This window comes from Chiloscyllium punctatum, chromosome 22, assembly GCF_047496795.1.
Source record: "Chiloscyllium punctatum isolate Juve2018m chromosome 22, sChiPun1.3, whole genome shotgun sequence".
NCBI lineage: Eukaryota > Metazoa > Chordata > Chondrichthyes > Orectolobiformes > Hemiscylliidae > Chiloscyllium > Chiloscyllium punctatum.
In genome coordinates, this window is record NC_092760.1 from 88,824,184 (window position 1) to 88,851,149 (window position 26,966).

Below are 26,966 nucleotides of genomic sequence, written 5' to 3' on the forward strand. Positions count from 1 at the left end.
CATGGTTTTTTGTAAATGACATAAGTTTTGCTTGTTGTCTGTATAGGGTCTTTCAAGGTTTGGGGTTTTCTAGCTTTTTTAAAAACTAAACAAGTGCACATGCCTGATTTTAGTTTTTGTTGTAATGTTACTGAATGTTCCCTGCTGAACTATTTTAAAAACCTGTAAAGGAAATTTATCAGGCACCCATTGTACTTGTTTTCTACCTTTTTTTTTCTGTACATTTTCACTCTTGAATTTTTTTGAGCTCTGTCAGCTGGTTAACGTAAAACCTAGTATGATGCATGTTTAAACCTCTGCTGCACTCTCATTTGGAGTGGAGACCAGCCTGAGTGATAAGGTGCCTTCAGGGAGGAGAGTTTTGGATATTTAGATTTTGGAGTCTTGTCATGTCACTTGCCTCTCTTTAATTCTTAGTGCCAGGCAATCACTTGTGTGTCTCTCCATTGGATTTAACAATTTCTGTTCTCCTGAAAGACTAGAACATTTTTGGTTGAGGGAATGGGGGGAGAAGTTGAGGAGGAAGGTCTTTTAAACAAAAATGGGATGTCTGTGATGATTGTGTTGGAAAAGTCTAACAGACAGTGATATTTCAGTCAGAAATTACTCCCAAACCACCTGATTTATAAGGGAATTACTGAGGCAAAAACAGGACTAGACTTTTTTTACCTTTGAATATGACCACCTCTTATGTATTTTGCACAAGTTCCCCTACATTTGGTCTAATACTTTGTCAAACAATTGTAAAGCCAGAGAAACCTGGGCAGCACGGTGGCAGTGGTTAGCACTGCTGCCTCAGTGCCAGAGACCCGGGTTCAAATCCTGCCTCGGCCAACTGTCTGTGTGGAGTTTGCACATTCTCCCTGTGTCTGCATGGGTTTGCTCCAGTTTCCTCCACAGTCTAAAGATGTGCAGGTTAAGTGAGTGGCCATGCTAAATTGCCCGTAGTGTAGGGTGAAGGGGTAAATGTAGGGGAATGGGTGTGGGTGGGTTGCTGTTTGGAGAGTCGGTGTGGAACTTGTTGGGCCGAAGGGCCTGTTTCCACACTGTAAGTAATCTAATCTTAAAAAGTGTATTCAGTGCAAGTCGCTTTGACAATATTTCCTTTCTTCTTGAAACATCCTGCAGATGGCTGAAGATGATCAAGAGTGGAAGACTTATTTCCGAAATTTGCCAGATTCTTTGACCTCATTATTAGTACTGCTGACAACAGCTAATAACCCTGATGGTAAGGGTTTTTGTTTTCAATGTTAATCTTCCTGCTCACTAACTTTTTGGATTGTCACCTGACATGTAGATCATTCATAGAATGCAATTGAAGGGAAACCAGTTTAATATCTTATCTGAATGAAGTGCAGGTAATGAAATAACCTGATTCATCTTTCAAATGTAGCATTTTGTTTTATAAAATGCTTTATAATTTGTATTTTACAAAAATAGTTTCCTATTTTTATCAGTTCTAACTCATTCTTTGCTTCCTCAATAAATTTAGGAGGAGGACTGGGCAATTCAGCCCCTGAACCTGTTCTACAGTTGAATTAAATGGTCAACAGGTGTTCAGAAACTTTAATATCTTGATACTTTTTTTTAGTTTCATAATTTTAAACAAACCGATATTGAGGTAAACTTGACCTAGCATCAATGATTGTATGTGGAAGTGTTCAAAACTACTTTGCCTACCAAGGTTATCTTGTTTGTTGCATGTACTTTGTCTTTTTACCCCATGCCTTGCAAAGGCCATTACTATGAATCCCTCCATTGTCAACAATGCTGGGTTTTGGTTTCAGTAACCGCTAAGGTCAGTGACTGTTCTTTGAGCCTTGGTCACTGAGTATGAGTGAAGTGAGAAAGGGTAGGAGGGCACTATATTCTTCCTTGGTGTTGTACTGAATGGATAATCACTGAGATGTGATGGACAGAATCTACTACTTGAAATTGCCTTTCGAAAGGCACCCTCGTCCCAGACTTTGGTTGACAACAATGGAGCTGACATGATTCACAACTCCTCAAAAACCTGACCTCCCTCCCTGAAAATGGGTGGAGTCATCCATATTATCACTGCAATGGATTCTGACAGATTGGAAGTGCTGGGTGCAATGCTGTGCCCTCTGTCAGTCATGTCTTTAAACACTCCTGAAAATCAAATGGTCCAGGAATAGTGTTGGGCATGTTTCAGTTGTGACTCACCTGCTAGTTTTTAAAGGGCTCCTGTGTCATTCCTGACTTGGCAAAAGTCCAGGCCTTTATCTTTAAGGTTCTTGTACCTGGACTAAAGGGGCAAGATTGTGTGCACTTTCAAACTAAGAAGGAAATGCTCTCCTGCAGTTGGTGTGAGAATGTAACCATAATGGTGTTTTGTTTTTCCCTTTATAGATGTATCTTCATTCTAAAGATTAAGTAGCATGAGAAATTTTTGTAATGTTTGACCAAAAATAGCTTTGAATCTGCAACACTTGGTCTGGATGGTGTTTAATAGTGTCACCTGGTTAGTCATTCTTGGATAATTAAATTTGTTTTTCACTTATTCTGGTTATCTGATGCTTGAAATTAAAAGATACAGCATTGCTTTCTGGCTTGCTCACTCGCTCTTTCTCTCTCTTTTTCCTGATAGTGATGATTCCAGCCTATTCACTCAATCGAGCCTATTCATTGTTCTTCATTACCTTCAGTCTTATTGGTAAGGCTTTGTTTTTAACTTATGAACAGACATAGCTTGCACTTTTTTTTTGTTCAGGCTAAAAGCTTTAAAACAACATTGAACAGGTAATACACAGACTATATATCCTTCATTTTTGATTGTGGACTGAATTGGAAAAAGGATGATTTTATGACAAAGATTTGAGGGAATTTGCTGTACTTTCTAAAAAGCAAGTTGCTGAAACTTACTGTGGGTAGCATTTGCACTACGACTTTGTTCAAACAACAGGGGAAGATTTTTGTGCACTGCCCTGATGGTTTGGGGGTGATGGTAACAGGCTGTACAAAGTGAGATGTGCTGGTAGTAGGTGGATGTTAAGTTGGTGGGGTTTTGGACACCAACAGCCATCTGCCTTACAAATTATCTTGCTCTTGGGTAGCTGAACAGTGCTGATGTTGTACCTCCAGTGAAATACCAAAAATCTGGTGAAAGCCAGTTGCTGTAGGTTGTTGCTTTTAACCAATAAATCAGATGACATTTGTGAGCCAATTGGTCTGGTGTCTTCCATTAGGAGCAAATCTGAAGGGCCAGATCAGAGCAAAAAGATGTGGAAAAACAAAAAAAGTCTGAAGTGTGACATTAGAAACTTGTATCAGTTCACCTAAAGACCTAACAGAATGAGAGAGCACTTTTCTTTTGGCCCTCAAGTATTTGCCTTTGTTTTCCCCTCCCTTACTCATTGGCTCATCACCAGAGCCTTGAGTGCCTCTGGGCTGCTGTTTTTTTTTTTCCCCCAAGCATTGCATATTTCTCACCTAGTCCTTAGAAAACCAAAGATTATTTTCTCTCTCTCCTGTTTGAGGCACTGTAGGTTATGTAAAAAGATGCTGCATAAAACAGGTTGCTTAATTAGAGTATGTGCATCCACCTTTTTCCAAATGGTAAGTGAATATAATAGAATATTCTGTCGGAGTGTGAGTTTTAGCCATTTTAACTTCAGATCAGTATTTTAGTCTTTAGTTACCACTGCATGTTTTTAGGACTTGGAACTGCTTGCCTAATGATGACCTTGTAAGCATTACTAACTTGTTGGGGCAGCATGGTGGTTCAGTGGTTAGCACTGCTGCCTCAGTGCCAGGGACCTGGGTTTGATTCTAACCTCGAGTGTCTGTCTGTGTGGAGTTTGCACATTCTCCCCATGTCTGCATGGGTTTCCTCCGGATGTTCCAGTTTCCTCTCAATCCGAAAGATGTGCAGGTGAGGTGAATTGGCCATGCTACATTATCCATAGTGTTAGATGCATTAGTCAGAGGGAAATGGGTCTGGGTGGGTTCCTGTTCAGAGGGTCAGTGTTGATTTGTTGGGCTGAAGGGCCTGTTTCCACACTGTAGGGAATCTAATCTAACTCTAATCTAAACTGATCTGGGTCCATTCATGTCCCTTTATCTTTGGACCAATTTTTCTTCCCTTACCTGCTCATGTTGACATGTGGCTCTAGACCCATAGCAGTGCATTGACTCTAACTGCTATTGGGCATTTGGGTTTGGGCAATAAATGCTGGCCTAGCCAACATTCTAAATGTGGAATGGTCCTTTCATACAAAAAAGCGTAAAGCTAGTTGCTCTGTTTTTTTTTAAAAAAAACAACCAGAATATTGGAACAGGAGTAGGCCATTTGAACCTGAGTCTGATATCAGTGTGATCATGGCTCATTGTCCAACTTCAGTCCCCTGTGCCTGCCCTCTGCCTGCATCCTTTGAATGCTTTAGCCTGAAGAACTATATTTAACTCTGACTTGATAAGTCAATGTTCTGGCCTTAACCATTTTCTGAAGTAGCAAATTCTGCCACGCTCTGAGAAGTGTCTTGGTCCTAAATGGCCCACCTTGTATCCTTATGCTGACCCCTGGTACTGGAGTCGATAGTCACTTATCCTGCCTAGTCCTGTTTTGAATTTTCATAAGTTTCTGTAAGATCCCCTCATTCTTTTAAACCCCAAGTGAATATACTCTAAATAATCCAGACTCTCTCTGCTCTTGTTAATCCTGTCATCCCAAGAATCAGACTGGTAATGGTAGATTCTACATTTAATTGAAAATTAGCAGCTTCTAAAATCTATTCTTTCATGTAACTGAACATGTTTAATTTCTGTATCTTTCAGGGACATACTTGTTAATGAATTTATTGACTGCGATAATATACAACCAATTTCGTGGCTATTTACTGGTAAGTAATCTGTTCTAGGTGTTTTTAAAATGGCAGTTGTCTTCAGATGAATTTTCGCAGCAATGTCAACATATTGCATGTCTGTAATGAGGCAGCCAACTGTGTGTGTAGTTTGGCTATTTTCACTGTTCACTTTCAGAATTCTGAATCCAGAAATGAGGAAACACACTGGGTATCTAGTAAGTGATTCCTCTTAATTTTGAAGGTTTGAGAAAATTTGATTTCAATGTGTTGTTGTTTTTTAAAAATTTTCATCCTCCAACTTTTTGGATGACTGTTCTGAACTATTATTTAAGGCAGTAAATTGGCTTCTTCACTTGTTTATAGTTCCTTTTGACTCTCACAGTGTATAGTCCATGTTTTCCCCTGATTAGTTCTTCATACAATGTGCACCGGTAGAGTCTGCCCTTTCTTTAATTTAGGGAGTGACTAGTCTCTGCTGTAGGTGTTCATATTACTGGATTGTAAACCAAACATGAATGCATGTCTTGGTCTACCCATTTATAATTGGGATTGGTATAATTTGTGATGCATATGTTTGTATCTGGTTGAAGAGAAATTTAGTGTCTGCTTACAAGACTTGGTCCACTTCAAACTTGAGGTGAAAGATGGCATTTTTACACAGATGCTTAGCATTGAGATTTTTGTAACACTTTTTACAGTAAAAGATGTAATATGAAATAGTGAGTAACTATTTGAAGGCATTGTATCTTTTAAAGGCACTAAGAAAAGAATGCTTGTCTGTCTGGTAATGGATTTTGAATATTGGATTATTTTAGTTGTATCGCCATCTTGTGAAGTGTTACGAGCATCTTGTTTACAACAAAAAATTTGAGGACATTCTTTTTTTTTAAAAGAGAAACTTATTTCTTAAAGTAGAATTATTTACTTATCATTCAACTTGTTGCCAACATTTCAAATTGCAAACCAAATTCTGCTCTGAACTTTTAGAAGTTTTAACCACAGCCTCTATTAAATTAAATGCTCTCCTGGTTATATTGAACTGTACAGCTTGAGGTGGTAGTGCCTGAGATTATCTAGCTGTTATGAGAACCAACCTTTTCAGTCTCAACAGGTTTACTGGTACTTGAGAATTTTGCGTAACTGCTTTGAGTATGAAAAGAAACTCTTTTTAATTTGCTATATATTCAACTGCATCACAATATGAAATGTTTTTCTTAAATCTAACAATTTTAGTCCAACAGTAATTGTGGAAAAGTCAGCTAAGGCAGAATTTGTATTCCAGGTTGTTGAATTTCAAAAGCCAAGACCTTTTAACTAAAGAGTCAGTCAAGGATTTTTTTTTTTTGGATTTTGAAATTTTTTGGCATTCATGTATCTCCCTAGTTTTTCTTTCAGCTTTCAGAAGATCTCTAATTTTGGCCTTGATAAACATCACAAATATTAGTGGTACACCTTTCTTTGCTTTTAGCTCGAACTTCAAGTTGAAGGGCACTTTCTCAACCCCCCCCCCCCCCCCCCCCCCCCGCCAAAATGGATTAGTCATTGAGTTATTCTAACTTTTTTTAATATAAAGGCTTGTGTGAAGTTGGGATTGCCAGCTCATGCTAAAAATTAGCATGAAATCTTTTGATCATTCAGCTGAACTGTAATTTTACAGGTCCAGGATCACATCTGTTTTCTATTTCACTGCACAGCACTCTCTATTCTTCCTGAAGTGTGGTTAGGCATGATTTCACAGAACATTTACATCACATATAGACCCTTCAACCCCTTGGTTCAACAGGTTGGCACAACAATCTGAAGCCCATCTGTCCTACACCATTACAATATCATCCATATGTTTATCTAATGACCATTTAAATACCCCTGAAGTTGGCAAGTCTACTACTGTTGCAGGCAGTGCATTTCCACCCCCCAACCTTACTACTGGGTAAAGGAACTACCTCTGACATCTGTCCCCACTCAATTTGAAGCTACATCAGCTCATGCTAGTCATTACCATCTGAGGAAGAAGGCTCTGTCCACCCTATCTCATCTTCTGATCAGCTTGTATGCCTCAATGAAGTCACATCACAACCTTCTCTCCAATGACAACATTCTCAAGTCCCTCAGCCTTTCATCCACAAGACCTTCCTTCCATACCAGGCAACCATCCCAGTAAATCTCCTCTGAACCCTTTCCAAAGCTTCCACATCCTTCCTATAATGTGGCGACCAGAACTGTACACAATAGTCCAGGTGCGGCCACACCAGAGTTTTGTACAGATGCAGCATGACCTCATGGTTCTGAAACACACTTACTCTACCAATAAAGTAACACTGTATGCCTTAACAGCCTATCAACCTGGGTGACAACTTTCAGGGATCTATGTACATGGACACTGAGATCTCCCTGCTTATCTACACTACCAAGAACCTTACCATTAGCCCAGGACTCTGCATTCCTGTTGTTCCTTCTAAAGTGAATCACCTCCCACTTTTCCACACAAAACTTCATTTGCCACCCCTCAGTCCAGCTCTTCAGCTTATCTATGTCCTTCTGTAACCTGACACTATTCACAACTCCACCAACCTTCTGCAAATTTACTAATCCTGCTATGCCATCAACCAGGTCATTTATAAAATTGACAAGCAGCAGTGGCCCCAAAACATCCTTGTGGTACACCACTAGTAATTGAACTCCAGGATGAACATTACCCATCAATCACCATTCTGTCTTCTGATCCAAACTGCTAAATCACCCTCAATCCCCTGCCTCTGTATTTTGCACAATAGCCTACTGTGGGGAACCTTTATCAAATGCCTTATTTAAATCCATATATACCACATCAGCCACTTTACCCTTATCCACCTGTTTGGTTACCATCTCGAAGAACTCAAAGTTTGTGAGGCTCGACCTACCCTTCAAAAAACTGACTATCCCTAATCAACTTCATCCTCAAGATGATAACCTTTTCCAACACTTTACCCACAACCGAAGTAAGGCTCACTGGTCTATAATTGCCAGGTTGTCTCTACTCCCCTCGAACAAGGGGACAGCATTTGCCTTCTGGCGCTCGTCTTGTAGACAATGATGACATAAAAATCAACGCCAAAGTTTGTGCAGTCTCCTCCCTGGCTTCCCAGAGAACCCTAGGCCCAAGGAATTAATCTGTTTTCATACTTTGCAGAATTGCTAATATCACCTCCTTGAACCTCAATCCCACCTAGTCTAGTAGTCTGTATCTCAGTATTCTCCTCAACAATATTGGTCTTTTTCCAGTGTAAATAATGACCAAATTCATTTAGTGCCTCCCTTATCCTCTGACTCCACACACAGCTTCCCACTGCTATCATTGATTGGCCTTTATCTTTTTCTATTTATCCTTTTTATTCCTGATCTACACATAGAAAGCTTGAGGGTTTTCCTTGATCCTATCTGCCAATGACTTCTCACAACCCCTCCTGGTTTTTAGTGCACTCAAGCCTTTCCTGGTTAACTTAACTCAAGTGTCCTAACTGCACCTTCACGTAAGCAGTCTTACTCTTGACAGAAGATTCAACTTTAACCACAGTTCTTGCGCTCAACCACATGCTCCCTGCCTGACTGGTACATGCCTATCAAGACATGCAGTAGGTGTTCCTTGAATAAGCTGCCCACTTCAGTTGTGCCCATCCCCTGCAGTTTCCTGCCCTATTCTATGCTTCCTAAATCTTGCCTAATTACAACATAAGAACCTTTCCCACAGCAATAACATTTGCTCTGCAGCATATATACCTATCTCTTTCCATTGCTAAAGTAAACATCAATGAGTTGTAATCACTATCGCAAGTGTTTATTTACCTCCAAATCAAACACCTGGCCAGGTTTATTACCCAGTACAAATTCCAGTGAGGTGCCTCCCCTTTGGGTCTACATATAGTGTAAGGAAACCATCCTGCACATGTTGGACAAAAACTGACCCATCTAAATACTCAACAGTATTCACAGTCAATATTTAGAAAGTTAAAGTCACCCATAACTATCCTGTTACTCTCACTTATATCCAGAATTATTTTTGCTATCTTTTCTTCTACATCTCTGGGACTATTCAGAGGCCCATAGAAAACACCCAACAGGGTGACCTTTCCTTTCCTGTTTCTAATCTTGGCCCACACTACCTCAGTAGATGAGTCCAAGTGTCCTTTCTGCCACAGTAATACTATCCTTGATAATGCCACACCACTCCCTCTCTTACCATCTTCTTTGATCTTACTCAAACATCTAAATCCTAGAACCTGTGACAAACATTTTCTGACCCTGCTCTACCCATGTCTCCAAAATGGCCACAATATTGAAGCCCCAGGTATCAACCCATGCTCCAAGTTCACCCACCTGATTCTGATGCTCCTGATGTTGAAGTAGATGCACTTCAAACCACCTTACTTGCCAGTGGACTCTCACGTCCTTGAAACCTTCATTTCTGACCTCTACTTGCCACCTCCTTACACTGTAACTACAATTTGGGTTCCCTTCCCCCTGCTGAATTAACTTCAACCCTCCCAAAGGCCATGAGCATATTTTCTACCCCCCCCCCCCCCCCCCCCTCCCGTTTGTTATTGCACAAAGTTTCCACCCTAGCTGCCTGAATTTCTGCCTTAAATCCTCATCCCTTTTCCTACCTATGTTGTTGGTGTCTGTGGACCATGATTTGGGGTTGCTTCCCCCTTGATCCCGAAAGCACGATCTAAGATGTTATGAGCCCTGGCACCTGGGAAGCAACACACCAACAGTGAGTCTACCTTGTTCCCACGGAACCTCCTCTCTGTCCCCTAACTGTGGAATCCCCAATGACTAATCCTCTGCTTGTCTCTCCCCTTCCCTTCTGAGCAACAAGGACAGACTCTTTGCCAGAGACACGTACCCTATGACTTGTGCTGATTTAATACTAATATCAATGCACCTTGTATTCCATCACCGATTAAATTTTGTAATATTCCTAAGTATTTCACATCATTACTGCTTTGTCCTCCTCCCTCTGCTGGACTATCACTATGCTGCTTGATGCATTTCGCTGACAGCAATGCCATCCTAGCAGTAACTGAAACCCTAGCTTACATCCAGTTCCTGGTGGGGTTGACAAACTGCATTTAATGAGTCTCTGCTTGAGTGGCATCCAGGTTCTGAGGCAAGCCTGCTTTGGATTTTTGCTCTTCACACACCTGGGAATATGTTTGGAGGTTTTCTGAATCTGATCTAATTTCTCTACTCCTGTTAATCTGATGCAGTGCATGTTTTTTCCACAGCTATCTCAGTCCCATTGTGTGCCTGGCATTCACTTTAGTAGTACCTTGCTATGAGTGCATTGATATACTTAGCAAATGAAGTCAGCTCTAGTTGCCCCAACTTGTCCTCTATTGTATTTAGTGGTACCTCATGAGGCTGCAACAGTTTAAGAACCATTTGCTTTTGTGCTACAGTCTACTGGTGAGTGATTAGTTTCAAATGAAAAATTGCTGGAGAACTCTGATTTGGCAGTGAAACAGTTCGTGTTTTCAAAGCCAGTCCAAGTTTAAATTCTGTTTGTCCACCCACAGGTATTACCAGATCAGAGTTTCTTGAATGTCTTGATATTTGATATTTTCTCATCTCCAGCATGTCCAGAGTGTATTGCTTTAATTTTTGACGGTGGTTCTAAATTTAGTTGTTACCAAATTGGAGTTGAGCAACGAGAGAGTAAAGCTAAGAAATCGAGCACAGGACAGCCCTTGGTCCCTCGATGTTGTGCGAACCTTTTTATCCTAATCTTAAGATCAAACTAACGTACGCACTCTTTATTTTATTATCTTTCATGTGCCTTTTTTAAGTGTCGCTTAAATGTCCATAATGTATTTGACCATTCTATGCACCCATCACTCTGAAGCACCAACCTCTGACAACTCCCCTATATCTTCCTCCAATCATTTTATAATTGTGTCCTATTGTGATAACCATTTCTGCCCGAGGAAAATATCTCTATCCATTTTATCTATGCCCCTCATCAACTTGTACACCTCTGTCAAGTCACCTTCATCCTTTTTCTCCAATGAGAAAAGTGCGAGCTCTCTCAGCCTTAAGATGTGCATTCTAGTCCAGGCAGCATCCTGGTAAATCTCTTCTAAAGCTTCCACATCCTTCCTACAATGGGGCAACCAGAACTGAATACAATATTCCAAGTGTGGTCTAACCAGGGCTCTAAAGAGCTACAGCATAACATTGTGGCTCTTAAATTCAATCCCCCTGCTCATGAAAGCCAGCACACCATATGCCTTTAACAACCCTGTCAACTTGGGTGGCAATTTTGAGGGATCTAAGGACATAGACCCCCAAGATCCCTTTGTTCTGCTACACTGCCAAGAATCCTGCCTTTAACCCTGTTTTGAGACAAAAAAAAACTGCAGATGCTGGAGTCCAAAAGTAGACCAGCAGGAGGCTGGAAGAATGTAGCAAATCAGGCAGCATCAGGAGGTGGGGAAATCAACATATTGGGTGTAACACTACTTCAGATCTGGGGTTGGGTGTAAGGGGGGGTTGCAGATAAAAGGGGTAGGTTGGCAGGACGATGAAGTAGGGATAGGGGAACACAGGGTGTGACCTGGTTGGTTGTTAGGAGAAATGAACCCTGTTGGTGGCTGGAGGGGAGGGGCTGGGAAGGGAGACAGGTGATGGGAAGGCAATTTGGAGGAACACCTGGGTAGCCTATGGTGCAGAGGACTCTGCATTTGAGTCCTCAAATGTCAAATAACTTCCCTTCCCATCACCAAACTCCCTTCTAGCCCCTACTCCGTCCTCCCATTCCTCTCATTGACCTGACCTGTTCTGACCAACCAGGTCATACCATCTACCCATGTTCACCTATCCATATCTCACCACCCTGTTTCTGTGCCCCGCCCCTTCATCTGCAGCTCCCCTTACATCAACCTTGAAAATCACCACTTTCTCTGCATGGATGCTACCTGACTTGCTGAGAGCTGCAGTATATACTGTTTTCAGTACAGATTCCAGCATTTGTAGTGGTTTGCTCCTATCTAGAATGAAGGTTAATTTGACTTGATATCACTTCGTGCACCTTAAATTGAGTGAAGGAGCCAAATGGGGAAAATAAATTACTGTGCCGTCACTAGCGGTGTTCCGCAAGGATCTGTTTTGGGACCATTGCTGTTTGTCATTTTTATAAATGACCTGGAGGAAGGGTTAGAAGGTTGGGTGAGCAAGTTTGCGGATGATACGAAAGTCGGAGGAGTTGTAGACAGTGAGGAAGGATATGGCAGGTTACAGCGGGATATAGAGAAGCTGCAGAGCTGGGCAGAAAGGTGGCAAATGGAGTTCAATGTAGCTAAGTGAAGTGATTCACTTTGGTAAGAGTAATAAAAAGATGGATTACTGGGCTAATGGTAGACTACTTGGTAGTGTGGAAGAGCAGAGGGATCTTGGTGTCCATGTACACAGATCTCTGAAAGTTGCCACCCAGGTAAATAGTGCAGTGAAGAAGGCATATGGCGTACTGGCTTTTATTGGTAGAGGAATTGAGTTCCGGAGTCCTGAGGTCATGCTGCAGTTGTATAAGACTCTGGTGCGGCCGCATCTGGAATATTGTGTGCAGTTTTGGTCGCCATACTATAGGAAGGATGTGGAGGCACTGGAACGGGTGCAGAGGAAGTTTACCAGGATGTTGCCTGGTATGGTAGGAAAATCCTATGAGGAAAGGCTGAGGCACTTGGGGTTGTTTTCATTGGAGAAAAGAAGGTTTAGGGGTGATTTGATAGAGGTGTACAAGATGATTAGGGGGTTAGATAGGGTTGACAGTGAGAACCTTTTTCCACGTATGGAGTCAGCTATTACAAGGGGGCATAGCTTTAAATTAAGGGGGGTTAGATATAGGACTGATGTTAGGGGTAGGTTCTTCACTCAGCGAGTCGTAAGTTCATGGAATGCCCTGCCAGTAGCAGTAGTGGACTCTCCCTCTTTATGGGTATTTAAGTGGGCATTGGATAGGTATATGGAGGATAGTGGGTTAGTGTAGGTTAGGTGGGCTTTGATCGGCGCAACATCGAGGGCTGAAGGGCCTGTACTGCGCTGTATTTTTCTATGTTCTATGTATCACAGAATTTTCTACTCTTGAAATTTTGAGTTACTACGTAGTTATTGCTGTTTTTCTTTTCTTCAGAGTTCAATTCAGACATCGTTAATTCGAAGATGCTTGGGAATTCGAGGAGCGTTCGAGGTGCTTTGCTGTGAGAGTCCAAGCAAAACTGGCAGAAGAGGTTCTATGTAAGATTACTTTTTGAGATTTGTTGTGAATTTGTTTCAAAGGCAACATGCTTGAAATGTATCCCATTGTTGAATCACTTAAATTTGCACCTTATTTTAACGACTTGAGCATTGATTGAAGGTAGCTACAATATTACAATTGAAAGGAAAAATCTGACTTTATACTGTGATTTGAAATGAGATGTTTTGGAGAGTGAAAAATGGGCTCGATGTCAAAAATGCAGTGCTCTGGCTGAATGTGGAGTTGATGTAAGATGTGAATGAGTGGACAGATGGATGGTGATTGGCACTAAAGTTTGAGACATTGCAGAAATGCCCACTTTGTCGATTTTAATGGGGATGGAAACTCCACTTTCGTGCCAAGATCGAGAGTAGAATGCTTGATGTCTACAATTAAAATGGTTTTAAAATGGCCCATTTTTTTTTCAAATCAGTAGAATGACTGTGAGCACCAACACAGTGCTGCAAGTCCTGCAGAAAGTGAAAATGTCTTCAGCGCACAAGCAAGAAATGATAAAGGTGAATAAATGTTTTTTGTAGAGCTGAGATAGAAGGGATGATTTGATGATTCTTTTCCACGAATATGATGGCAATGCTGACTGCCTCCCCTTTTTGTTGTTGTAGTCATATGAGCCAAAATTTACTTCAAAGAAATACTCATGAAGCCCTTAGCTTTAGGTGGGGACCAAAGATGATATACCCTAGCCATTGACATCATCCCTCTTGCTGTTAGTCTAGAGCTGAACTAATTGTTTGTCAATCCAGTGTTTTGTCTGACAGCTTGTGCCATTGCTACTTATGGATTTAACTATTAGGCTCTCCCTGGTTCATGTCTTGGCCTCTGACTTTTCAATAGATGCCTTCCAAATCTGCAGCAAGTTCTGAGTACTTATTATCCCGATTCTTGCCAAGTCAAACAAGTCTTGGTTTCATATTTTAGAACTCTCCGGCTTTATGCCTCCTCATGGTTTTTAAACTTTTCACTATTTACATGGTTCTATTTTGAACCTGTTGGGTACTGTACGTTTTTAGCTGCTGAAGCCTGAAATTCCACAATGTCCTCCCCAAACATCTGCACCCTCATCTCCTTTTGACTACTAAATATGCCTGTTAGGTTGGTTGTCTACTCTACCCCCATGTGGCTTGTTACATTTTAAAATCTTTTCTGAAACACTTACAAATGCATATCATTTTCTAAAATTCTTGGAAACACTGAGATTATTAAATGTTCATCTGGAGTAGATTTGCTGAATTTTAATCCCCAGTTCGTCCATATCTTTTTACCCCAAGACTCTACAAGTGGAATGTAGGAAAATCGTAAGTGACTTCAGTTGGCAACCCTGGTATTTCTGTTTTGACTGGATCTGACTCCATGTTCTGTTATGTCAACTGACTTGGGGAAAGCTTTAAGGTGCAAGACTTAGCCTTTGACTTTTATTTTGGAGATTATTATCTCTTGGATGGTAAGTTTCTTAGTCTGGAGGGAGGTGCTTTCAACCACAACCTGAGTGACACTGAAAAAGTTTGAAATAATTCTTCTTTTAAAAATTTTTCTGCAACACATCTACAATTTAATTGAAAATAAATCCTCACCACAGCTTAGTGTTACAAGATCTCTCTGGTGGATGTACTTCCACAGTCCTTGGCATCTAAGGATCTGCTTGTTCAGTATGATGGTCTAATCAGAAGAGGCTCTTGTCTTTTAAACAATAAATTAATCTTGCTTGAGAGTAACTTGGTACAAGTTACATTGGCATGAGGGACAACTTCAGAGACTGAAGGAGGTCTCAATGTTAGGTTTTATTCCATTGAGATTCAGGCTTGTTTTATTTGTGTACCAAATTAAATTAAAATGGTCGCTGCTTCGTGCACTTCCTTATGTTAACCCTTTCGGTTGCTTATGCCCTTGTGCTATGTTTGTTCATTTAAAAACTTTTTTTTTGCTTTTTGCAGCAAGTAAAAGCATTCACTCATAACTGTGTTACAGCAGAACAGTTTCGTGCTCTCTTTGATGAATTGCACAAAGAGACAATGAGAGAGGTAACTTAGTTCGATTTTGAATGCATATTTAATTTTGAAACCAGTATCAGTCCCTGGGCTTGAAATGCCAACCTAATTCTGTGGAGGATACCTGGCATTTAATGTCATTGGTCTTTCATCAGAAATACCTGGGGATTGAGTATACTGCAGTTACTTTTTCCATTGAAGTGCTTTAAATTTTATTAAATCAAGATTTCTGTAATTCAGACTATAAATTTAAGAAATTTAAAAGCAATGTTTTTTCCTTCAGTATCCGCCAAAACCAGTGTATCGATCTGTTTTCTTGCAAAAGCTCCAGACTCTGTTCAGCCATCGGTTTGTGGATTACTTTGGAAACCTAATAGTTGCGGTGCATCTGATTTGCATTTTTGTAAGTTAACTTTTATTGCCATGATACCAATATAGTTTTAGATTTGTGTCTGAAAGGGTAGTTGTGGTGCAAAGGTAGTGTCCTGATCACTGGTCTCTAGCTCACCCTGCTCCAGAGGTGTCATAATGTGTCTGAATGGATTGATTTTGAGGGGGAGGAAAAAATAAGGTTAGCTGTGATGCAAATTTTGCTGGTAACCTGAACTCCATTTGGTGCCATGCCTTGTGAAAGAATTGCATAAGCAGAAGTTGTTGTTCTGCAATCCTTAGTGTGTCCAAGTTATTTCATAATTTGGAAATGCTGGTGTTGGGCTAGGGTGTACAAAGTTAAAAATCTCACAACACCAGGTTATAGTCCAACAGCTTTAATTCAAAGCATTAGCTTTCGGAGTGCCACTCCATCAGGTGGTTGCAGAGGACACAATTGTAAGACATGGCATTTATAGCAAAAGTTTACAGTGTGATGTAACTGAAATTATACATTGAAAAATACCTTGATTGTCTGAGTCTTTCATCTGTTCGAATGACCATGATCGTTTCACTACTTTCATATGTAAATCACAATCTTTTGAATGTTTTGTGAGAAATAAAGGCTAAAATGTCACTATTCCACTAAAGATCACAGTGGGTCAGTGTGTCCATGGCAAAAGCAAGCCAATGTTTCGAGTCTGACCCTTCAGCTCAGGGCAGTTAAGGACTGTATAAAGATAAGAGAAGTATAACATAGCAAAGATGAGTGGGAAGTCAGAGGACTGGGGAACTTTGAAAGAGTAGCAGAGGATAACTAAAAAGGAAATACATGGAGAAAACAGGATAGTAAAAGCTTTTTAGTTAAGACTAAAATTGGGCTCTTGAAGATAAACAGGTGATTTTTTATGGGGAAATGGCAGAAGATTTGAATAGGTACTTTTGGATCTGTCTTCACTGGGGAATGCACTCAATCTCCCAGATGTAATAGTGGCTGAAGGACCTAGGGTAAAGGATGAACTGAAGGGAATTTATATTAGGCAGAAAATGTGTTGGGTAGACTGTTAGCTCTGAAGGCTGCATCTCAGGGTACTTAAGGAGGTGCCTTTAGAAATCATGGATGCATTGGTAATTATTTTACAATGTTCTATTGATTCAGGATTAGTTCTTGCAGATTGGAGGGTGGCTAATGTTGCCTCACTTTTCAAGGGAGAGAGAAAACAGAATTTATAGACTGGTTAGCCTGACATCAGTGGTGGAAAGATGCTGGAGTCTATTATAAAAGATGATACGATAGGTCAGAGTCCGCATTGATTTATGAAGGGCAAATCATGCTTGACTAATCTTCTGGAGTTATGAGGTTGTAACTATGAAGATAGACCAAGGGGAGCCAGTGGATGTAGTGCACCTGAACTTTCAGAGTTTTTGATAAGGTCCCACGTAGGAGAGTAGTGAGCAAAATTAAGGCACATGGCATTGGGGGCAAGGTACGGACTTGGATTGAAAATTGGCTGGCTGACAGGAAGCAAAGAGTGAAAAACGGGTCCCATTCAGAATGGCAGTGACCAGAGAGGCACCATGTGGTTCGCTGCTGGGACCACATCAATGATATAGATGACGGCATTAAAAGTAATATTAACGAATTCGATGACAAAGCTGGGTGGCAGGGTGAAATGTGAGGAGGATTTGAGAATACAGGGTGACTTGGACAGGCTAGGTGAGTGGATGGATGCATGGCAGATGCAGTTTAATATGGATAAATGTGTGGTTATCTATTTTGGCAAGAACAGGATGGCAGATTACTCTAAACGGAGTCAAGTTAGGAAAAGACCAGTACTACAAGATCTAGGTGTTGTACATCATTGAAAGCAAGCATGCAGGTCCAGCAGGTAGTGAAGAAAGCTAATGGCATACTGGCCTAACAAGAGGAATTGAGCCTAGGAGCAAAGAGGTCCTTCTGCAGCTGTACAGGGCCCTGGTGAGACCACACCTGCAATATTGTGTGCGGTTTTGATCTCCAAATTTTGAGGAAGGACATTTCAGATTATTGAGGGAGTGAAGGGTAGGTTTGCGAGGTCAATTCCCAGAATGGTGGGACTATCATATGTTGAAAGATTGGAGCAACTGGGCTTGTATACACTTGGTAAAAACAATGACTGCAGATGCTGGAAGCCAGGTTCTGGATTAGTGGTGCTGGAAGAGCACAGCAGTTCAGGCAGCATCCAAGGAGCTTCGAAATCGATGTTTCGGGCAAAAGCCCTTCATCAGGAATAAAGGCGGTGAGCCTGAAGCGTGGAGAGATAAGCTAGAGGAGGGTGGGGATGGGGAGAAAGTAGCATAGAGTATACACTTGAGTTTAGAAAGATGAGGCGATCTGATTGAGAAGTATAAAATTATTAAAGGTTTGGACAGTCTGGAGACAGGAAGCATTTTTCCACTGATGGATGACTCCAGAACCAGAGGACACCTTTTTTTAAAAATAAGGGTAGGTTATTTAGAACAGTTGAGGAGAAACTTCACCCAGAGAGTGGTGGGTGTGTGGAATGGTCTGCCCCAGAGGGCAGTGGAGGTCAAATCTCTCTGTACTTTCAAGAAAGAGATGGATTAAGCTCTTAAAAATATTGGAATCAAGGGTATAGGCATAAGCAGGAACTGGATACTGATTGTGGATGATCATAATGAATAGTGGTGCAGGCTCGAAGGGCCGAATGGCCTACTCCTGCACCTATTGTCTCTTATGGAGACAACAAGCTAATGTTTCTTGTCTCCATGGATGCTCTGATCTGCTTTCGTTTTCAGCATTTTTTTGATTTGTTTTTTTTGAGTACATTATTCTAGCACCTGCAGTAACTTGCTCCTATCATTCCAACCATTGACCTTTTTAAAACTAAACAGGAGGTTTGGAAGCCTCTACCCACAAGTGGGTTTAGGAGGATTGTAGAATGGAATGTGGTGTTATGAAGGTGTAAGGAGTACTGTACCTTTTTAAGAATGAAAAGCTAGCAGAACTACATTAAACAGCACCAAGTGTTCTGAACAAGGTAACAATATAACATTTTGGTTGAACAGCTAGAGTAGCTAGGTTGCCTGGAGATTTAAAAAAAAACAATTCAAATTCTGCCAATTAGTTTAAACTATGCACAAAATATCAAACTCTAGTCAAGTCTGAATTTTAGTATTTTGGCAATATTAACACCAATTAAATATCAGTTACTTTGGGGGTATAAGACTGGGGGGAAAAAAACTGAACAATTGGAGAGAACTGATAAAAAGACCAGAAGGGTCTGTTTCCATGCTGTACATCTCTGACTCAATATGACTCTTAGTGAGCACTCTGAGAGGTAACTGTCTAGAGGAGTTTGCATGTCGTATCAATGGTGATGGGAAGAATGAGTGAGTATTTCAAGATTTTCATGTGAGTGTTTTAAACAGGTTACTTTGGTGCATGATGCAGAAACACCTATCTCTGAACGTGATGGATTCTTTTCTGGCGTAAGTAGCTTTTGCTGCAAATGTATTTTTTATCAAGCAATTATTTTCATTTCTATTTGGCAACGTTGCTGAGAAAGTAATTGTTGTCTTACTGGGTTTTGTAGGTTGTGAATGGATCCTTTTCCCTGTACTATCTTTTGGAAATGGCAGTGAAAATCTTTGCTTTGGGCATTAAAGGTTATTGCTCATACAAAAGCAACCTATTTGATGGGCTTCTGACTATAATACTACTGGTAGGTGTAATGACTTTTTTATACAACTGTGTCTATAGTAGTCAGTTTATGCCTTAGTCAGTTTCACTTTCACGTGGTAGTTCCTTTCTTGTGTAATCCCAGGTTACACGCAAATTGCATAAGAACAGCACCATTTAAATGAATGGAGCCAGAATTGTTTTAAGACCAATAAACAGCTTTAAAAGTTCGTGCTATAGAAAGTGTCCCCAATTCGTCAAATGGTGCTATAGTGAATTTGCATTAACAAAGACTCATTATAGCAGAATGATCTGTATTTCTCCAACCAAAAGAAAATGTTGGAAAATCTCAGCCGGTCTGGCAGCATCTGTAACGAGAGAAAAGAGCTTGATCTGTATTTCTCTTTTTTTTTTTTTGCTGTCAATGGATATTAAATTTGAAAGTTTGTTTATTTTTAACAAATTAAGTTGAAGGCAGGCAACTAAAATTTGAGCAGAGGTTTTTAGAAAATTCAGAATTCATCTTGACTATCCTTAGTGAATAAGTGAAGTAAATGAAGTTTGAATGCACAGGAAAATCTCTTTGCTAATGTAGGAATGTGTCATTGACATGTTCAGTATGCTGCTTTGCATTATCAATGCAATTTTGTTGATGGCTGCTGATCTCTCCAAAAGACATTAACAGAAGTAGGCCATTCAACCCATTGAAGCTGCCCAAACATTCGGTGAGATCGTAGCTAGTTTGATGGTCTCCAACTACACTTTCCTACCATCATCTCAAGCCTTGGTGTTCTTTTGTCTCTTTATAGTCTTCCCATTCTCTTTTATGCTGTCTTCAATAGAGGATGGATTGCACTTCAAAATTGAAGTTTGCTATTCAGAACTGAGATTATAGTTACCCTTGTTGCCAATTGCATCATGGGTAAGATGTCAGTCTCCTGCTCAAGTGAGGAGAGGGATAGTAGGCTATGTACAGACATTTACTGTAAAATGCTGAAATATTTAGATGGAGCAGTCCTTGGAGATAAGGAATCAGAAGCCTTAGCAACCATCTGTCTTTCTGTTCTCAGCCAGAAAAACACTAGACCAGATCTCCACGTGCAAGTGGCAGCTTTGTTTTAATCCAAATGTGCCAGATGTGACTTCCCAAACTGGGGCTTTTGGTCCTCCTTTAAAAAATGTTACTTTGGATGGCTATCATTTGAGTTTTGTGAAAGGAAACTTCATGGTTTTGATTTGTTTTTTAGATTCTGCAACTGTCCTCTCTTGTGCAGTATGGTTGGCCTCGTCCAGGGTGGTATGTTGTTTCTTTAACTTTCACCTTGTCACAAATTTATGACCTCTTTCTTGAATTTGAAAAAAAAAATTTAAGTGATTTTTTTTTGTATTCCTGAAAGCGCACAACCTGCAATTTCCACTTTTGAATAATTTCCTGGCCACAAAGTGACCTTGTAAAAGGGTGGATTCTGTAGTAGATGAAGAATAAAAATTTATCCTTGTATGAAAAATCTTTTCATATGACATTTGTGCATTAAATTTCTCATTCTTGCTTTTAAGTAGCAGCAGAATATTTTGAAGTTTATGATTTCAAATTCTCTTGCTTTCTAAAAGCATTTAAAAAGTCTTGGAGTTGTAGCACTCCCAAATTTTTCCTATCAAATTACTACTCCCCTTTTGCCAGTACCTAAATTTTTTTTTTCCCCTGGAGTGTTAGAATGAACTCCAAAAAAACCAAATTGAAACTTGGGTGACATTTTCAGTTTGGGCATCATTGATGCAAGAGGTTTACTGCTATGATTGAAATGAGATGCTTTCAATCCCTTCAATTGGTCTTTAAACTTGTCCAGTCAAGTGAGCACTGAGTTGGGGAGATTAAACCCAAACCCAATTTTTGGACTCTATGTTGGAGGCTTAGTTTTGAAATGTATTTTTTGGTACAAAATTTCCACTTAACTTTGGCAAATTTCCCTTTAAAGGTAAGGTACTGTATTTTTGTTTGTTTATTCCCTCTTGACATTGCTGCTGTAAATCAAGGTAGTTCCCTTTTTAAAATCTGTCCTACTGGAGAGTAGGGTGGTTGTAAGTCTTCTAACTGTTTTGCCTTATAGGTGGATTTTTGAGTTTTCAAAGAAAAAGGTATCTTTGAGGTGGCATTTTGGGTATCTAGTATTTCTCTTGATTCCCAGGAATCCTTTCAGCAAATATGCTGATAGCATGTGTCTTATCAAAGTTTCCTTGTTTTGTCAGAAGTAACTTCAATCCATTTCTGAAATTCTTTCCTCATATATCTGACCTTTATTTTTTCTACAGGAACCCAGCGCTACACGGATTACTGTCTCTTTGGGAAACAGTTCGGCTGGCAAATATGCTCGTTGTTTTCAGATTTCTCCGGTTAATTTCCAGTATCAAGGTGACTTGGATCAAAATATCTTTGATTCTTTTATGTGAAAGAAATTTCTGGCAGTGCAAATATGGTGAAGCCATTAACTTTTTAAGTGGTTTTGGATTAAATAAATGCATATTTGATTCTAGGCGCATGCTTCAATGAAACGCTTCCTTGTAGTTCTATTAAATGATGATTCTTGTGGTGGGAAGATAATTTGCAGCCACAGTTTTCTGAAATAAAAAGTTTAAAAGATGTATACGCTACTGTTAGTCATTGAAGTCAAAACTTAACTTGAGCTTCCAGTTTTGGAGCACCCCAGTTTGTCAGCTGTGTAATCTAGTTTTACTTCAGCAAGCTGTGTTTTAATCTGATTCAGTGATGCTCCTGTTAGCTAAGGTGACATAAAAAAATTGGGTATGGCTATCATGGTTTTGAAGAATCCAGCCAATGTTATTGCATCTAACTCTTGAACATAAATTGGGTGGCATGGTGGCTCAGTGGTTAGTGGTGTGGCCCCACAGTGCCAGAGACCTGGGTTCGAATCCACTCTCTGGTGGTTTATACAAGCACCACACAGGCATTCTCAGTGTTTCCTCAGGGTAGTCCAGATTCCTCCAATAGTCCAAAAATGTAAATGTTAACTGGGTTGGCCCTGCTAAACAATTCATAATGTCCAGGGATATGCAAGCTCAGTGGGCTATCATGGGAATTGCAGAGGGTGTCTCTGGGTGGGATGCTGTTTGGAGGGTTGCTGTGGGCTCAATGGGCTGAATAGCCTGCTTCCACGCTAGAGATTCTATGACAAACATTCAATTAGAATTGGGCAGCACGATTCCAGGAGCATGTCATGCTTCAGGTGATTACCCAGTGAGTAGGGAGTATGAAACCCTGAAGGACTCTGGTTAAATGCAGTGATACGATGAGCATATCACTTAAAAGTAAAATGACTGAGGCAATGCAATACAAACTAAGACATTTGCCGCAAGCAGTTTCCACATGACCTGCAGGGTTTCTTGATGCCAAAAGAAAAGCCTTGCATTCTTCGAGGTGTAAGTGATTCCTTTTTTTTTGCAGTGGAATAACTCCTGTGTCCTTACTGATACTGTCTGTTTCAATAAGGACAAATTCTAGTGACTTGGACTTCCTCCAATGATCATGTGCCAGGATGAGTATTGCTGTCTACTGGAACTAGTGGCAAAGTTCACAATTAGAATTAACTTGCAATGCCTACAAGAATTTGAGTTCAGAATGTTTTTGTTTTGCAACATGAAACATTTGTGGCAAATGCCACAGGCTACAACTCTAGACAATGTTCAACGAGATGTTGTAGTTGTCATGCTGCAGTTTGCATGTACTGAAAAATGGTCAGTTCTACTGTCAGAATTAGCAGGAACTAATTGTTGAGGTTGGTTCCTGGCGACTGTTTTTCAGGATGTGAAATCTGGGGAGCTTGTACAAAGCTGATTATGGCCTTTGTATCTGTGCTGCAACTAATACTTCCTGTTTGCATTTTTCAGTTAATGGCCTTGGTTGCTAATAGTCTGTTTGATCTGATCAAGAATTTAAGAGCTTTTGCTGGAATTCTTGTGGTAAGTAGAACAATTCTCTTTGTTGTGGGGGGGGGGCAAAACATTGAATGTTGCCATTAATTGTTGAGCCTAATGTCTGAGAAAATCCAATGTGAACAAGTAATCAGATTGAGGAACATTATTTCAACCTGTGCCTCTTTCGCTTCAGCTCTATTTGTGGCATAAATTAAGTTTGCTGTCAAGATACAGGACAACTTCTGGCACCAGATAAGAGTTAGTCCTTATGGGTTCAATATAAAGGAGTTTTCTTTGAATATCTTCCCAGGTATTTAAAGTCCCCTTTCCTTCTCTTATTTTAAAAAAACATGGTTCATTCACAATGTCTTGTTTTAATTTAAGTAACTCCTGGGCCCACCTTTGACCTCTTTACTCCTGATTAGTCTCTGGGTTGGTCATTATTCCGACACCTCGAATTGACTAATGCACTTTCCCCAAACCCTAGAGTTTAAATGATGTTCTGTTATTTGATCTGATGTGGTAAAGATGTCGCAACAGGCGTCTGCTATTTTGAGTCTGCTCTGCAATTCAGTGATAGATAATGAATTGATTCCACTTTCCTGATTGTCCCCATAAGTACTGATTTTTTTTTTTCCCCAGCTTTAAAAACTTGTCCATCTTCTTGAATGTACTTAATGACCAGCCTCACTAGTCCTCATCAGTGAAGAATTCCACTGATTCATGATCGTCCCAGATGAAATTCCTCCTCTGCCTTAAATAATTGCCCCTTACTTTAAGATTACGCTCTTAGAGTCTGCCACAAGGGAAGATAACTTACCCTACATCTATCCTGTCATGATTCCTAAGAATCTTTGTTACAATAAAATCGCCTTTTATTTTTTGAAATTTCCATGAGCTCAGGCCTAACTAACTGTATATTTGGGATCAACCTAGTAAATCATCTCTGGACTAACTGCAATGCCAGTATGCCTTTCCCTAGATGAGAGACTGAAAACTGTTCAGTATTCCAGGTGTGGCCTAACTGGTACTTGGTATAATTTTCACCAGGCCCCCATGTTTTTACTTTTCCCTTCTGAAGTAAGGGCTAGCATGCCATTTACCTTCCCTATTGCCTACTAAATTTAGGTGCTCACCTCTTTTTAGTTCCTACATGAGGAATTCAAATCTTCCTCTGTCGGAGGATTTCTGCAATCATTTTCTACTTAAGTAATATTCAGCTCCAATGTTCTTCCTGCCAAAGTACATAACCCCACGTTTTTCCCTTTAGCGTCCATCTGCCAAATGTTAGACCATTTTGACATGTTTACATTCCTCAGACTATCATCTTTGCGATTTGCCTTCTCATCTGTTTGTCATCCATAGACTTGGTGATTTTAATGAATTTCCTTATCCAGTGTATTTTGTAAAGAAGTGTGGTGCTAGCAGAGATCCCTGCGAAACACTACTAGTTACAGGTTGACATCTTGAAAATGTCCCGCTTATCACAACTCTTGTCCAATTCTCTATTCTTGCCCGTGTACTACTTCTAAAGGCATGGACTCGTAGCTTTAGGAGCTTTACCTTTCACTTGCAGTACCTTTTTATTATTGCATGCCCTTTGTAAATCCAGACTATATCCACAGGTTCATCTTTATTCTATTGTTACTCCTGCAATGAATTAGTATTGCCACTGCACTTGATTTTAAAGGTTATGTCAAATTTTCAGACTCCAAAGAAAATTCTGAAATTCTCCTATCTTGCATTTTGGAGTATGTCATGTCTTGGACAGGAATGGACTTTTATACAGATTGACAATGAATGCCTTGTATAACTCATTGTCACAAGTTGTGCTGTCTTAACAAAACACCCGTAATAAATATTTGATAATGGAAAATCATTTAGCAAAATGACTAGTTGAATGCTAACTTTATTGTTTTGTCTTCTGTTCCAGGTGGCATATTATATTTTTGCAATTGCTGGTGTTGCATTTTTTAAAGACAAAATCCCAGCTCCCCAGAATTCAACAAATGCAAGGCAAGTTGCAATCTGGATGTTGTCATCTCCTGTGGGAAGAGAGCATTGGTAATCATGCTTCACTTGCCACAAGGCATCAGAGTTTATGAAATCTCCAATAAACCCAGCGAGGTGACCCACTTGTCTGCTCACTATTCAAAATGAATGGTGTGGTGGCACAGTGGTTAGCACCGCTGCCTCAGTGCCAGGGACCTGTGTTTGATTCCAGCCTCTGGCGATTTGTGTGGAGTTTGCATAAGTTTCTTCCCACAGTCCAAAGATGTGAAAGTTAGGTGAATTGGCCATGCTAAATTTGCCCACAAGCTCTGGCATGTGTAGTTTAGGCATATTAGTCAGGGGGAATGTAGAGTAATAGGATAGTGGAATGAGATTGGGTGGGTTACTCTTCAGAAGATCGCTGTAGACTTGCTGGGCAAAGTGGCCTGTTTCCAGTAGGAATTCTGAGAACAAAGCAATTTACACTAAGTTTTGTTGCTAACAGAAAATTACCTTTGCTGTAACATGCTTACATTTTCTGCAAAAACCAGAAAAGGTTTCTAATCAACTGTCCAACTGAAACTAAATTTCTTCAAAAGTCTGTCTTCTGATTTGTGGTTAGGACACAGACAAGCTGTGTGGTGAAAATCCCTAATTGATAGGGTAGACAAAATTCTGAAGATGGAGTCCATGTTTCAAGCCTGATTTGAATTGACTCCTCTCTAATTTTAACACTGACCCACTGTTGTCAGTCAAGTGGCTTTTCTTCAAATCAGTAGTTCAAGTGGATCTGGATTTTGTTTAATTTCTTTTTTAAGCTGTCTCGGTTTCTGTGCCCTTGAGCCCCTTTAGAGGGGGGAGAAAGACATGTTCCCCATGTAGGCTCTGGAAGTCTCTGGCTGACCTTGTACTTGCAGTTCTGGTTAAACTGCCATTAATTATTGTCAGCGGACTATGATCATGCAGACTTGTCTTTGAGTTAAGACACTAAGTGCCACTCCATCTCAAAGCAAAGTTGTTTTGCACAGCTAAAAAAATGTGGAGCACTTTGTCACCTGCTGCTACCCACCCACCCCCCCCCCCCAACTGAATAACAAAACTGTTAGAATTTAACAAGATTGAAGATTAGCTTCCATTTGTTTTTCTCAAAGCATATGGTTTCTTACCATACCAATTGACAGTGCTGGAGAAATTGGTCTCGCAACCTTTTTGGAGAGTTTTGAGACCAATTGGTCTGACCTTTTTATTTGTTTAAATTACTGGGGTAGATGGAGTTTACAGCTTGAAAAATGGGCTAAGCTTCATTTGTTTTTGTTTCAAATGAAAATGTTTAGCTTTGACACTGTGCATCCTAATCTTTGTGGCCATTTGTTGCCTATGTGCAGTGACCATTTAGGTGGCAGTTTGATCACTGGGTACTTCACTGCTGAACTTCGACCCGGTTTTGTTGACTGACTGGTTGTCCACAATGCTTACACCTGACATTAGAGGGTCTCCACTCCTGCTCACTAATTATTGTACAGTTCTGCAGAAGAGGCTTATTGTAATGTCCTTGCTGTTGCAGGCAGTTTAACATGGACCAAGAAAACCCTCATCTGGGTTATCCCTGGCTTATTGGCTGTACTACTATGGGGATAGTTAAACCATGGAGCCCTCAGCTAACTTTTTTTTTTGCTTTGTGGTTTTTTTTTGTAGATATCTTCTCCTGCGTTGAGGGGAAAAACAATTCAGGATACACTTAGCTTTTTAAACTTTGATTTCTGAAATATCAAACAGTGGAGAAGTTGAGTAGAACCTGATAAAAGAAGTTTAACTTGTGTAGATGTGCACCTCCTTTACGATTTAAAAAAAAATAAAATTGTAAAATACTGTGGACCCTGGATATCTGAAAC

General features: G+C 40.2%; 1 protein-coding gene across 4 annotated transcripts in view; it reads left to right on the forward strand.

The window, feature by feature from the left end:
• tpcn2 (two pore segment channel 2) overlaps positions 1-26,966 on the forward strand; it is a 58,503-nt gene that overhangs the window by 17,538 nt on the left and 13,999 nt on the right. For 3 of the 4 annotated variants that reach the window (XR_011963778.1, XM_072592803.1, XM_072592805.1), the window contains 13 exons: positions 1,129-1,228; positions 2,612-2,677; positions 4,798-4,862; positions 12,991-13,094; positions 13,529-13,613; positions 15,048-15,134; positions 15,385-15,504; positions 18,903-18,962; positions 19,067-19,195; positions 20,400-20,449; positions 21,463-21,562; positions 23,056-23,127; positions 25,016-25,098. Coding sequence is in view for 3 of the 4 variants with exons in the window: in XM_072592803.1 (XP_072448904.1) it covers positions 1,129-1,228; positions 2,612-2,677; positions 4,798-4,862; positions 12,991-13,094; positions 13,529-13,613; positions 15,048-15,134; positions 15,385-15,504; positions 18,903-18,962; positions 19,067-19,195; positions 20,400-20,449; positions 21,463-21,562; positions 23,056-23,127; positions 25,016-25,098 (1,121 nt within the window). In the remaining variant the exon portion in view is untranslated. The remainder of the gene's footprint in view (positions 1-1,128; positions 1,229-2,611; positions 2,678-4,797; positions 4,863-12,990; positions 13,095-13,528; positions 13,614-15,047; positions 15,135-15,384; positions 15,505-18,902; positions 18,963-19,066; positions 19,196-20,399; positions 20,450-21,462; positions 21,563-23,055; positions 23,128-25,015; positions 25,099-26,966) is intronic. The other variant, XM_072592804.1, reaches the window with a different exon arrangement.